The 14,289-nt window shown below is 46.7% G+C and overlaps 1 protein-coding gene across 6 annotated transcripts in view; it reads right to left on the minus strand.

Moving 5' to 3' along the window:
• The window catches only part of dpp6a (dipeptidyl-peptidase 6a), a 203,801-nt gene that overhangs the window by 17,417 nt on the left and 172,095 nt on the right, over positions 1-14,289 (minus strand). For all 6 annotated transcript variants that reach the window (XM_086192165.1, XM_086192166.1, XM_086192168.1 and 3 more), the window contains 5 exons: positions 9,610-9,704; positions 9,117-9,191; positions 7,595-7,647; positions 5,575-5,656; positions 2,233-2,353 (listed from right to left, as the gene is read on the minus strand). In XM_086192165.1, the coding sequence (XP_086048291.1) occupies positions 2,233-2,353; positions 5,575-5,656; positions 7,595-7,647; positions 9,117-9,191; positions 9,610-9,704 (426 nt within the window). The remainder of the gene's footprint in view (positions 1-2,232; positions 2,354-5,574; positions 5,657-7,594; positions 7,648-9,116; positions 9,192-9,609; positions 9,705-14,289) is intronic.

Genomic DNA, 14,289 nt, shown 5'->3' on the forward strand with positions numbered 1-14,289 from the left:
TGTTTTGAGAATGAAGGTCGATGGTAGCAAACTGTTGAGGAAGCTGGCTGGAGCTTCCAGACCCATGAGCACACTCAGCTCTCAGGACAGCAATCAGTGTTAAGTCCTGTAGTTTGCTGCAGGGGGGAACCACCAGTTATTTCTCAAGCTATTTCTTAATTTTCCTGCAGGACTAGGAATGGTTTTTTTTTAGCAACTTTTGGCTTGGGAGGTTGCTGGTTCCATCCCCGCCCCTTGAGCACGGTGCTGAACCCCTAACTGCCCCTGATGAGTCGGCTGCTGCATTCCTAGAATCTCCTTACGGTTTCATGAAGGTTTGCACGAGTGCCAATTCTGACTTTGAGCCTCAAAATCCAATCTGGCGAGCGTTTCTGATCTGAAACAACGTTGCGCTTCCTGAATGAGCACAAGTTCATGATCACATGCATGCACCGACGGTGGGGAGCAGTACCGGATATCGTCACCTCCTGATAAACCTTCTCAGTTATCAAATTAAAGGACTGAGGAATGTCGTCAGTTCTCTGAGGGAACGTGACAAACGCACCTCTGTTGTTCCACATCACACTTTTCTCCTTACTGGGAGATTTAGCTGGTCATTAAATGATGAGTGGAAATGACCAGCAGAGCTCTAATATGAGCCAGGGGTCAGAGGCTGCCATATCGCACTGATTCACATTGAAAGTGCCCAGATATTGCTATTGAGGGATGGACGCGCTTTTAAATGTCAGCCTGGCAAACGCACGTTAAATCAAAACAGTCCAGGATGAGCAGCCCGGCAGCTCCGGCGCCGGTGAGCCGCCGGCCTTGGATGGCCTCCGCGTCACAGCCGTGAAATCCTAAAAGTCCTTGGTGGCGTTCGCTCGTATTACCAAACAGACATGTAATGTTTGTGCTGGTAGTCGGGGATTATGTTGTGTATCTGGCGCTCCCCATCTCCCTCGCTGTTATTAAAACACTGTTCCACTGGAGCAGCGTGCGCCCAGCGCAGCAGGACGTGGAGATCCATCAGCTGAATGCTAACGCGGTACCTGGGGCTGTTTTTTTCTTCCCTTGCTGCAAGTGAGCTGGTCAGTGGCGTTGACACGACATCTGTGTGAGAGCGTGTTCACCAGACGTCACAGAGTCCACGCAAATATTGTTAGAAGACTTGTTTTCAGGAGCTGCGTACAGCAGCAGCAGCAAATTGACAGTTTTCACTTTAATTTGAAGAGCGTAAAAAGCAACACGGTGCAGGGGAGAAGCACGAATGTGGCTACAGACACCAGGGAGTCCTACTGCCTCAAATCATTACTCCTTCATCCACGTGCTTCTGCTGAGGATCCGGAACCGTAGTGAGAGGAGGACTGGGAGAGGAAGGAGGATCATATCAGGACTAAAGCTCAGCCAGCCTTTCTACCGCTTCAGCTACCTGCTCGCGATGACTCACCACCCGTTCGATACGTTTGGTTTGGACTTGGGAGTGTTTCTGTGGAAAGGTTTCAGATGAATCATTCTTTGAGAAGACTGCAGACGCATACATCCCCAGAGTCGCCTCCTTCCAAGAGTTTGCTTCTCCCGGTCCGAATCTGTTCACGAGCTCGCAAACCTGGAGCGTTTCCCCACTGGCATGTTTGGTTCCTCGCAGAGAAAAATCCGAGAGATGTAAGAGGCATTGCTACAAACTCTGCAGCGAGGCCTTGTGAGCTGGTTTACCAACAATCAATCAATCCAGAAGGTTGACTGTTTGCCCGGATCAGGCGTGTCTGGGGTGAACACAGAAGGTCCCGGGTTCTGGGTGTATTTGTTCTCTTTTATTTTTACATATATCTTTACTTTTGCTACAGCTGCTACAGTTTGGATGCCCTGCTGCTGCGAGATGAGCCAAGTACACTGAGTTACTTGGGATATTACAGCAAAGTGGAGAAAAATGAGCCGTTCTTCAGTTACACAATCAGAGGTTCACTCCTGAACTGCGACGTCTTGGGAAACCAAACACACACGGATGTGAGTTCCCACCGAATATCCAATATTTCCCCTTGCACTGCCCACCCCTAGACCACCTGACATGTAGCAGAACTGATTCTCAGACACGTTGATATACGGTATTCTTGCAGTATTAAACAACAAAAACAAACAGAATTGAGAACCCTGACTTTAAAAGCCTCGTACGTGGACTCGGTTCCACCCTGCTGTCAGCAGTCAGGTTAGACTTCCCCTCAGCCTCCGCCCGCCTGCAGGTTTTAGCTGCCTTACCTTCGTACAGCCAATCACTGAGCCCGTTGAAGATTACGCCCTCCTTGCCAGTGGACACCAGGCGAATGGAGCGGCTCTCCACCGTAGAGCGATAGTAGATATTGTTCTCAAAAATAAAGATCTGGGGGGGAAAAAATGCAGAGGAGAGACATTGGAGAGTGTGATAAGAGCCCTGCTACGACACCACAGCCCCCGGTGGCGCTCCTTCCACCTCTCTGCTCACCGACCTTGACAGTTGCTTCCCTGTCGGGATTTTTCCTCCATTAAATACAGTGCGACATTCCTGTGATCATTAGCATGCACAAGAGAAAACCTGAGGATACTCTGGCCTTTAAACAGACTCATTACGGCGGGTCGGAGACCTGGGTCAGGTACAAGTCTCTGTATCACAGGCCAGATCGACCTCGGGGTCAAAACACTCATTAGCATCAGCAGCCTGACCCATCAGATCAGCACGCTGGCATCCGCACCTTTGTTATTTGAGGACGACCACGTCTGACACGAGTAAAAGAGAAAACAATTTCAATTTCAGATAAAGCAGCGAAGCCCGGGGCCAGATTTGGACTCACATACCTTGTTGGGAGAGACCTGCAGGGCCTCCCAGATAACTGAAGGTCAACCCTTTCATTACAGAGAATAATAGATCATCGGCACAGGGCGAGCGTGGCGTGGCGGGGCAGCTCTTCAGACCGGAATTCTACAATGTTACAGCTTTAATGCCACGCTGAAATCCCTCTCGGTTTATTACAGGAAAAAGAAAAAAAAAAAAAAGGTTTGTTCTGTAGCCTGAGACGTCTTTTGGCTTTGAGCTGGTATCACCGCACCAGTTGGTGAAAATATTCACTTGAAACCGTGGAAATGATTCAGAGGAAGAACTCCAAAACTGATGCTGCTTCGGCAAGTTTTTTTGTTTTTTTTTAAACTCCTTTTGGTTGAAACGCGTCTTCTTTATTTCACAGCAGTGTTCTGTAATTGCGCATGGTAATAGCCGCGCCGCATCTCTAATCCTCAGTGAAAACGAGATGGCTCTGAATCCCTTAAACGATAACAGAATCTGTCACAATTAGTTTCTCTGGAGGAGGCCTGAGCCACGCACCCATGTGGTTTGGTGTCACTTCGGTGCAGATGGAGTCTGTGTATAGCAGCTAATCTAGGCCACGGCACAGAGAGAAGACCTGGCCCCGTTCACCGGAGGGAGGGAGCTCTGCCGGCGCTGGCTGGGACCCACATTTCATTTATCCCCACCCCGAATATGAGGAGGTTTTGCTCTCGTTCACGAGAACAAAACTTTACCATCGCGGTTTGTGAGGCTGAGAGGGAAATTTGTGTGCTTGGTCTTTGACGGATGGTGATGTTAAAATGTCGATTACCAGGCAGAGAAAGCAACACGGAGGGGAACCAAGCACCTCTTTTTTCTTTGCAGTAACATGCATGTGAACAACAACACAACTGTGTTAGCCTGACAAATAGCCCATGGGGGGGGGGGGGGTGTGAGGCTGTGATTACCGGGGAAAATATGGTCATGTATGTGCGTCTCCACGGAGGAGTAAGGGAGATTTAATTAATAAGTGTGGTAGTGATTTGGGAGAGGGATAACAGGTGGGCTAATTTATGTCTATTAGACGTGTGAATATGAAAACGCTGGGGCCTGCAGAGCGAGCGCTTGTTTTAGCGCCAGCTCAGCTCCCACTTTCACCTCTACCGCGGAGGACATGTGAACCTTGGGGGAGGCCAGCTGCTGCTCTGCATCAACAGACCTGGCTGGCTGCAAGTAAAAGTACTCCATGACTAATGGTGGGAAACTCGAGGCTATACTAATCTAGCAACTGTGTTAATTAATCCACTGATGAGATAACAGGTAATTAATAGCATTGTGCTGCAGGATGTAATCACTTACAGTCTTTCTGCCCTGCAAACCAACGTACGGAAGCTCATTAATGACAAGTTGTGAGAAGGGAAGAGGATGAAAAGTTGGCATCGCGTCAATTTGGATGGAAGCATCTGATTTGAATCTTGTTTGCTCGGAACCTTCCGGTGATTAGCAGTCGACAGACAACTAGCGTTCCGTCTTCATAACGGGCAACATGATCTATCCTCTTCAAACTCCTCTTCCTCTTCTTAAAAAAAAAAAAAAAAAAAAAAAAAGCATCAGAGAAATGATTTACTCCAGCCGTCAATATCCCATGATTCATTGTGCTGCGGTTCCAGCAACCCTGGTATTCCTCACGCAGCCCGGTTCATGTAGTCATCAATCACGAGCGATCGATTACAGCTGAGTGGATCAGGGAACAAGCCACTGGGAGACGCAACTAATGGAAGCCGTGTTCTTGCTAGCAGGTAGCAGATATGACGGGAGTCTTAAAGCAAACAATAAAAAAAAAATCTGAATTTTCTTTTTGTTGGCAGAGAAAAGATAGAAAAAATATGTATTTAGAGGCAACGAGATCATGTATATCTCATTCCCTGAATTGAATTCATTCATGGCCACAGGATATAACTTAGAAAAATATGAAATAACTTCATTGAGGCAACAACTCAATATCTTGTAGCCCAAATACATGACAGTGAGGGAACAAATGACGCCTTCTGACCTCAAAACAACAACAATCAGGGAACAATTTGGAGACAAAACAGACTTCAAACTGAAGGGACAAGTTTGATGTCATGGCTTTAAAATCAGTATGTTGAGGGAACTGATCATATTTTGAGGCCTCAAAATAACTAAGAGAACCAAATTATTTCCTAGACAGAAACCCCCCCCCGGAAAAAGAAAAACTAGAAAGACAGGAAGCTGTCTGAGGCCGCCGGGGCTCTGGCACATTTCAGGTTGACTTCCTGAACAATCCGCCATGACAAAGCTCATTGACGCCACTTTCTCTTGACGGGAATTTTTTTGAAAGGTGCTTGCATTCATGTGTCCAGCTGGGTTACTTCGGACACCATTTGACGCCTGACTGCACCACTGCTCTGGTTCCTTGTAAGACCGTCTAAGGAGCCGGTCCGGGTCGTCACGAGCCTCGGACGGAGGCCACAGAGCAACGGTCCCGTCCTGCTTCCTCTCTCACTCACTGCAGCTTTGACCATGTGATGGCTGGAATGAAGTCACTCTGACCAAGACAAATATCTTCCAGTATCAACATAATTCTCATTTCCCGTCTCGCTGCACACTCGCAAAGCCGTATTTACTTTTAATTCTTTATCCGGGTTGTTTGTACTGTCTTCCTTTCCCTAAAGCCTTCCAGTGACAGCTTCTCCATGGATAACAATTGTTTGCACCCAACATTCATTGGTCAGCAGCAGACGAAACAGACACTGGGGATTTGTGGGAACTGTAGTTCTTACCAGTTGTTGACCCTGGGGTCCCCAGCCTGCGTACTGCAGCTGAGCATTTCGCACCTCCGGAGGGTTCAAGTTCCACGTCTCCCTGAGGAGCACAAACAAAGCTGTCAGACAGACGCGGTCGAGGACCTGCTCCCGGCACTGCAGCGGCTGAGGAACAAGTGTAGCACGTTTAAGAACAGAGCTGTGAGTGCTTCCATAAATAGCAGCACTCCATAACAGTGTCACCTATCTTTATTGGGAAAAGTGCTGTGCAGTGCCGGCTGCAGAATTAGAGGTACGGCTGCCTCTATGTCTTTGTCTGGAGCTGAGGATGAATGAGGTCATCTGCTGAGGTGTCCTTCTGACGCCTTACCACCGGGGGGCAGCACGGAGACAGATTTGAGCAGGAGGGTACATGGATGTTATTCAAGAGGGCAACAACTTCTGTATTCTGTGGATGTGCCATTACTTTATTTCTACTACTTAAATGTTGTTCTTTAACAGTTAAAAGATAACGCTCCTCGCTTCATTCGGCCATTTCAGCTGCTGGACGCTGATGAAGTGACTCAAGAGACACGATGACACTGAAAAAAGCGGAATTTTCAACCCGAATGACCAACTAGTGTCATTATCATGTGTCTGCAGCACCTTAGAGCCTCTTTTGTGTCTCTGTCAGTCACACAGAGGGGTGCTGCATCACTGCACTCTGTCAAATTTATTTTGTAAACACTTTTTTTTTCAAATTTTTTGATGGTGACAGCTTTTAAAAATAAAATGTGAGAGTGCTGACTTCTGCACGTCGCCGGTGTTCCTCTGCTCCGGTTTGTCAGACTTCAGTAACCGTGGTGGGTTCCTGCAACTTTGTAACGACCATCCAGAAGTTCTCCATCAGGCCGTCTCATCATCGTTCTCTGCTCCAGGACTGAGGTTGACCTGCTCTACACCGTGACGAGGGCCCGTCCCCTCCCGGTGAATTTGGAGCTGCTCGCAGGGCATTTAAGCCTCTCGCCAAAGTCTCACTGCGCAAAACTCCCACTTATTTCTTTCCATTTGGACTCGACTAAAAAAGGGAAACCAGTACACTTGAGTATCTACGCAGTCTTTGGGTTCTTTCTGCTGATAAGCCGCCGATCATTGTGGAGTGGCTCTCACTCACCATTCTGCCACATGGCGAGACGCTTCAGTCAGGCTGTCTCTGTGCAGCACTGAGCTGGGGAGGAATTCTGGCCGTTTCCTGACACGAGCGACCGGCACTTTTCTGACTTGAAGATATCAACGCGATTGTAAATGGTAGATATTCCAGAAAATGAGACGACTGTACTTCTGATCTGTTCCTCTGAGTGTTGCTGGATGAAGAAGCATCCTTGCTGGGTCCTTGAAACTTCCGATTCCACAAGCTGGCTGGCTGGCTGGCTGGCTGGCTGGCTGGCTGGCTGGCTGGCTGGCTGGCTGGTTGGCTGGCTGGTTGGCTGGTTGGCTGGCTGGCATCATGATATGAAAGGGATTTCCAGGTGAGAAGACGACTGATCTGTCGAGTCTCAGGACTTGTCACCTTGCGCTGAATCTCTTCTCAGTATCACCCGGCACCACTTCATTTGTTCCAGACTTTTCCCGACTCAGAAAAAAACAAAACAAAACTTTTGCACGACCAAACTGTCGGCATGACCACACATCGGGGATGACTTCAAAAACCTTCACAGGAATCAACCGAGGCTTGAAATAACCTAAGATGTAGTTTTCAATGCAGTTACTTTTGTAATTTACTCCTGAAATACAACTTCATGGCTTCTGTCCATGTCGGGGCGACATCAAATCGGGATACACGGACAAAACAAAGTGCTGTCGGCTAAAAGAGAGGCAAGAGATTCTGCAAAGCCGAGCTGCTTGTTGAATCTAATCAGAATGATCAAAAATGCAAGTTCTTAAAAAGATTTCAGCCCGGTGAGTGTCTCTGTCACGAGCTCAGCTGACATGTGTTGGCTAAGATAAAGCAAAAAAACCCCAAACAAAACCAAAACAATGCACACCCTCCAATACTCACGGCGTCTCCAGGCTGCAGATGATGTAGAAGGCGGTGTAAGAGTACTGGTAGACCTGGAGGGAGAGGCAGGGTTCACATCAGAGAACATTTTATAGCTCAGTGAATTGAAACTTTTTCCATTATTTAATATAATAAAAGAGAATATCTCAAGACCTTGAAGAATAAATTTTGAAAATATTGACAACAGTGAACCCGTTCAACTTCAGGAGAGCCTTTAATGGCCGACGCGGTAGAGGTCTTCCTCAAGGATGTGCTGAGTTCCGGGCCGATACCGAGGTTTTAAAAAGTCCTGTGCCTGATGTCAATGCTTTTTTTAGTTTGCTTTTGTCCGTACTGATGTTTGTTTGTTTATAAAGATGTAAAATTTGTATTTGTTTATCTCTATTCCTGATTTTGGCCAGTGACACAAGAAAAGAATAAATATATTAAAGATATCTTCGTGGCACCATCGTCAGGGGCAAACGAAATCCGAAGAATGTCTTTAATGACGTTTAAACCAACCTTCCACATCCACATCAGCTGCTCTGAATCTGTGAGCGTCAACTCTCTTGCCGAGGGCAAATCAAAGCAAATACTGAGACAAAAATGGCAGAGGGCCAATAAGAGGGCCAATACATCAGCACCAGGAACGAGCGTCAGAGCCCGCCGGCAGCGGCGCGCCATCGCTGCTGCGCGGTTCCACCATCCACCAGTTAAAAGTTCAGCGATGAAATCTTCGCTTGTCTTCAACAACCACGCGCTGACGCTACTACAGATGCAGCCTAGCACCAGGCTCGCTGCAGCATCCACACACACACATTAACATTCAGATTAGGAGAGGTGGTATGTTGGTACTCAAACGGCGTGGGTTGATGACTCGTGATCCGTACGGCGTGCTATGGAGATGAGGTGCGCTGCTACAGTGAGCGTGTCGGCGGAATGATTGTCATCTATCAAGGTGATGGGCGTTTGGATGGAATAATAAATGCAAACGCATGCAGTGCAACAGACACTGCCGGTGCCTCCTAATATTCTCTATTCATCTCAGGCAACGAGTTATTTTTCTGCCGGCATCCTTCACACTCTACCGACGGGCCCTGCAGTGCCTCTGAATGAGGTAAACACAAAGACAACAGCCAGCAGAGTGATTCAATATATTTGATCCACCTTTATTAGACGTTTGATGCATATCACAGAGCTGGCAGCGCTGATTCACTCACTTTATTAAGTAAATTCACAGCAACACTTTCTATTTCTGCTCTTGATCTCATCTTCCTCCCTGCGAGCCGGCGCTCTGACGGGGGCTTTGTTTTCGTTTCGTTCCTTCCCTACGACAGTTCCCCCTCGGCTGTGCTGCCCTCGTCGCCGAGAGGCAGCGGTGTGCGACAGGCCTTCACAACCCGCCATGATTACTTTCCCATTCCGGCTGCCTCAGACCCCCCCCCCCCCCCGCCCTAACCCCCCTTCCCCGGTGAAGCTGGCTTGACATATTTGGCTGTCAGGTTGCTAATTCAAAAAACAAGCAAACAAATGAGAAGCTCACCGGTGCGACGTTGTAGGCCAGCAGCACATGCTTCATGTCAGGAGACACCTCATACTTGCTGGCTTTGTACATTTCCTGAGAAGCAGAGAGAAAATAAATTAAAAGACACAAAGATGAGACCTTTAACCATCCATGGTATTTTATTCATTAAACTAGTCCTTAAAGGGCTGCATCTGACAGATCACCAGGCTCTTGGAGTACACGGGAGTCTGTGCAGCAGCTCGCCTGGATGCCATGTTGTCAGGCGAGCTGCTGCCTCCATCTCCTCATCTCCAGCCTCCAGTGTTCACGATGCAGCTCACATTTCACAGTCATTCCCATCAGTTGATTAAGAGCCTTACAGAAAAAAAGGGGAAAGAAAAGAAGAAGAAGAAAAAAAGAAGAGCTTTGGGGCTCTTTGGTTTGCTGACACTGGAAGAAAAGTTTTAATTTAATGAGCTGTTCGTTTCTTTGGTCCTGTGATTGTGAGAAAGTGCGACAACAAAAGACTTACAAACTTCTTGTTATGCAGCAAGATGGTCTTTTCGTCCGTGTCCACGTTGAACCTGACAACATCGCCCTCCCGATTACGGTATAACAACTCATTACCTGAGGAGAAAGGGGGGGGGGGGGTTTGGATACGATCATTAAAACTGCATGAACACAACAAATCCTGCAGAGCCATGGAGGGAACAACAGAACAACAGTGTACTTTTTTGAGACGCTGCAAATGTTTTCATGAAGTATCGTATGAACCTCCAGGCGTCAGCTAGGAAAAGCTGTGACTGAGCCATAGAGGACAATAGTCGGGTTTCGCTCCTTCGGGAAAGTCAAGTGATGTCACTGCGGGCCCGAACAGCCACTTTCCCACAGACCTACATGGCTCGAGAAGAAGCTGTCAAACAGAACATTCATATTTGGCCGTCTTACCCTAAAATGCCTCCTTGCTCTTTTGTAATTTGGTCAGATTACATTTGGAAAGTCTACACCAGATGAGGATTAAATCCTTTTCAGGATTAAATCGCAACTCAGAAGGATCTTGAGGTTCAGCTCTATTCTCCAGCGCCCAGAGGCCATTTTATTTGTTTCATGTTCCACTGAGTAGTTTCATAGGAAATATGTGCCCCCCCATCTAAACAGAGCCAGAAGTACTTTATTGATCCTCTGGGAGAAATTCTTGATGCATATACAATCAACTCTGATACACATCTGCTCACATCACCGTCCTGAGGACAGATGTGACAACAACTCTGATTATGACCTCAGGTCAAGTCAAAGTCGCCCCTGTGATGGACTGTTGACATGTCCAGGGTGAACCCCACCTCCTGCTCGGATGTACCCCATCCTCTCCCCCAGGGTGAACCCCACCTCCCGCTCGGATGTACCCCATCCTCTCCCCCAGGGTGAACCCCACCCCCCGCTCGGATGTACCCCATCCTCTCCCCCAGGGTGAACCCCACCTCCCGCTCGGATGCACCCCATCCTCTCCCCCAGGGTGAACCCCACCTCGCCTTGCACTTGAGTGGAATAGCCAATGGAAGGATAGATTAGAATCCAGAGTAGAGCCAGAATCCTGGGATATCCTAGTGGATATTTCAGTTTCTCTCAGGAGAACACAAACCATCTCTGATGCTTATCCAGAGTTTTACGGGAAAGAATCAGGATCCAAATTTATCCCGATGGATCCGACAGGTAAGGCAGGAATATTTGAATCCACTGCTAATGAACTCGGGGCTGAGAGGCTGGCGTAGTCTCGGGGATGAGCGTGTCTCTCGTGTATTTGAAAACCCCGCTGACCCGCACAGATTTGATGCCTTTATATTTTGAGTCCATCTCAAAAATAAAAAAATCTGTTAATCTCTCCCGCGGGTGTGAGCGCTTCTGATTTCAATGACCTGGAACTACACTGAAACACAACTTCTGCAGGATCTTGCTCAAGTACTCGTTTGTTCTTTCTCCCCAGTCTTTGATTCTCTGTTCTCTACGCCCCCCTCCCACCCTCCTGCAAAACACACAACCATATAGAACTTTGTTCTAATCCCAGAATCCTCCCAAGTAAAACAGAATGACTCTGAAACTGTCCCTCCATGGCTGGAGTGTTCGCACTGGAGGGCAGAACGAATGCAACTCACCAACATGAGACAGAGAAGGTAGCGGCAGGCGTGTTTTAGCTTCAGTAGGTTGTGAACCTGCTCCATAACATCGGCTGCAAAAACCGGCGACTTGTCTGACTTCCTGCATAAATATGCTGTAAAGTAAGACGTGCTATAAATTCATGGCAGGCCTCAAAATGAGATGCTTCTTAGGAGGGGGGCGGGGGGAAAGAAAGAAAGAGGGAAGGAAAGAAAAAAAGCTTCTGGCAGGCTTCACTGACAAGATAACATTTTCTGAGATGCTACCGTATTAATTTAAAACACATTATAAGTAATTTAAAGTTTTATCAGTCTATATCAGCAAGCAACAAAAAAAAAAAAAACCCCAAAGCAGCAACAGAGATAAGAGAAAGTGCTACTGTGATTCCTCAACGATTAATCAAGGTTTATTGGTTGCAGTGCTGAGGCCCGGTTCTGTTTAATGGGTTTGCTCTGGTGTGTCAAATCAAGAAGCGACCAGCTCAACCATCTACTGCTTGGCCGCGAACGCTCTCTCGTTTCAAGTGCACGGCGATGAAAATCTGCCGGCTCTCCAAACGCAGCGGCTGCCACCGTCCAACTGGCCCTATGTTCGTCTTCCAGACCGTGTTCTGATTTTTTTTTTTCTTTTTAACTTCATGCTTTATCGACAGCAACAGCAGCAAGTGGACGGATCAGGAGTCACACAAGGGGAGGTTGGAAACATTCAAATGCAGGTTGGTGCAAAAGAATAAAGGGTCTTGAAATATCTCTAAAACTGAGGTTCCCAAACTGTTGTGGCCGGCACCCCCTTCTGTAGCCCAACCGAGCTTACCCCCCCCCCCCCCCCCCCCTAGTTCCCCACACACAATGACACATGCAGTGTCTTCTTCTACACTTCATCTTAAGATGAGCCTGCATTTATTTACTCATTAATATCTCAGCTTTAGATTTTAAATTTTACAAAGGAAATGTTTATTTACACGTCTTTATTGAGTGGGAAAATCTCACTTAAAAAAAAAAAACAACACGCCAAACCGCCGTCACATTTTTTTTTTTTTAATCTTGCCCACTCCCTAGTGGCAGCTCGCACACCCCCCAGTGGCAGCTCGCGCACCCCCCACCACACTCGGGAATCCCTGCTCTAAAACATGAAAAGCATCAACCGTGCTGGAGACAGATATTACACAGTGTTACAGCCGGCTGCAAACATTTACTTTAAGACTACAGAAACAAATTATTTCTTGACTCGTGGCTACAAACAGACTCTGCATGCCAAGTAATCTATGGGATCACGGCAGGATTTTGGGATCTTTGTAGCCTGTGCAGTCGGGATGCGTGGGTCGGCAGAAATCTGCGCTTAAAGTAAAGTGAATTAAAAAGTGCCCTACTTCCGCTCTCTGTCTGTTACACACACACATTTTATTTATTGATTCTTCTAATTAAATCTGGAGTTAGCATTGTAAGAAATGCTGCCAAGAGCACTTTGTTGGTGTAAGATGATGCTGAAAAGTAATAAAATGTTGTCTTTGAAGCATTCAAATGAAGTTTAGTTAACATTTTCACTCTCACTTCAAATGTACATCAGTTCCAAATATTCACCTCCTCAATTACTGACAACAGGCATCAGCATCAGTATTGAACAAAACAAACAAACAAACAAACATATTGGTTGAACTCTTGAGCTCATTTTGCTTCTTCCTGCTCTTGCTGGCAGGGACAGGCAGCAGAATCAGCAATTATTATTATTATTATTATTACCACATAACCACTTCTACTGATAACTGCAAACTATAATCAATAAAGCAGAAATAATACAAAAAAAGCATAAATTTGGTGATTTGTTGAATTAAAGCAGCAAATAAACACTTTTTTTTGTACAGTATTGGCAGACGAGCTCTCATAATCAAATAAAAACCCCAACATAAATTAAATACAACTACATAAAAGAAACAAACAAACCTGTGCATCAATAGCATCGCATTTGCGAGGGCTCACATTATGAAATTAAAAAGAGATGTACTGCACTCAGCTGAAAATAAATCTCACAACCAGTCCCAAGCATCCAATGGCAATTAGGGCTTTTTAGCTGTGCCTTCATTGGTAGGTCTGAGCGGGGAGACCATCCAGCTGAGGACTGGGTCGCTTCTAAACTCCAGTCCTGTGTCTCCATTTGTAAATCAGACTGTTAAAACTGAATGGAAACATCTCTTGGCCTGGATATCCACTGGTTCCAGCCCGGGGGCGACTCATAGCTGAGGGCTTCCAGGACTGACAGCCTGCTTGCCAATAATAAAAGATCATGTTTTTATTTGGATTTCAAATAACGAGGAACAACAACCTCCCAACTGCCATCCAATTTGGATCCCAAAATCAAAACAGACTCTTAATCCCAGTTGGTTTGTGTGACCTTTTCCCCCCAGAAACCAGTGAGAAGAGCTCAGACACACAGCTCCCCAAATCTAAAACAACAGTCGCATTTTCCTCCACGTAAATATGTCACGGTGCCTCTCACCTGCTGGACACGACTGAAGCCAAAGCTTTCAGTACCCCTGAATAGAAACCCAAACACGGTCAGTATGGTGGCGGAATTCACCGAGGAACCCCTTGAAGGGAGTCATTATTTGGCAGACGTATGAAGGTTCTTCCAGCTCCTCATCCATCAGGCCTTTATCAGGGAAGGATACGTTTAATAGAGCAAGTGCCCTCTTTCACCTTCAATCTTTCTGTGCTCCTCTTATTACTCTAGTGATCCACAGGCACGCACGCATCCATGCCATTTGGTGAGGTAATTAGAACCCTGGGATTGTTATGCAGAGTGCTCACTATCTGCTAGCATATCTAATTGACCATTAGAGGTGACGGAATTACCATTACAATGGCTTTAATTCAGAACGTGCTAGGGAGAGCAGTTTCAGATATTTTTAGATTGATGTCACCAAACGCCCCTCAACAGCTTTTGTCTCCTTGTTAAAAACCATCGGCATACTAACAAGGCTATAAAATGGACTTCTTCATGGAAATGGTGGTGATAAATAAAAAGGGTGCTGCTTTTTTCGCCTCCGCTATGGTTCATTATTTTA

Source organism: Aulostomus chinensis, chromosome 21 (assembly GCF_037954235.1).
Source record: "Aulostomus chinensis isolate RoL2024-O1b breed Wild chromosome 21, RoL_Achi_v1.0, whole genome shotgun sequence".
Taxonomy (NCBI): Eukaryota; Metazoa; Chordata; class Actinopteri; order Syngnathiformes; family Aulostomidae; genus Aulostomus; species Aulostomus chinensis.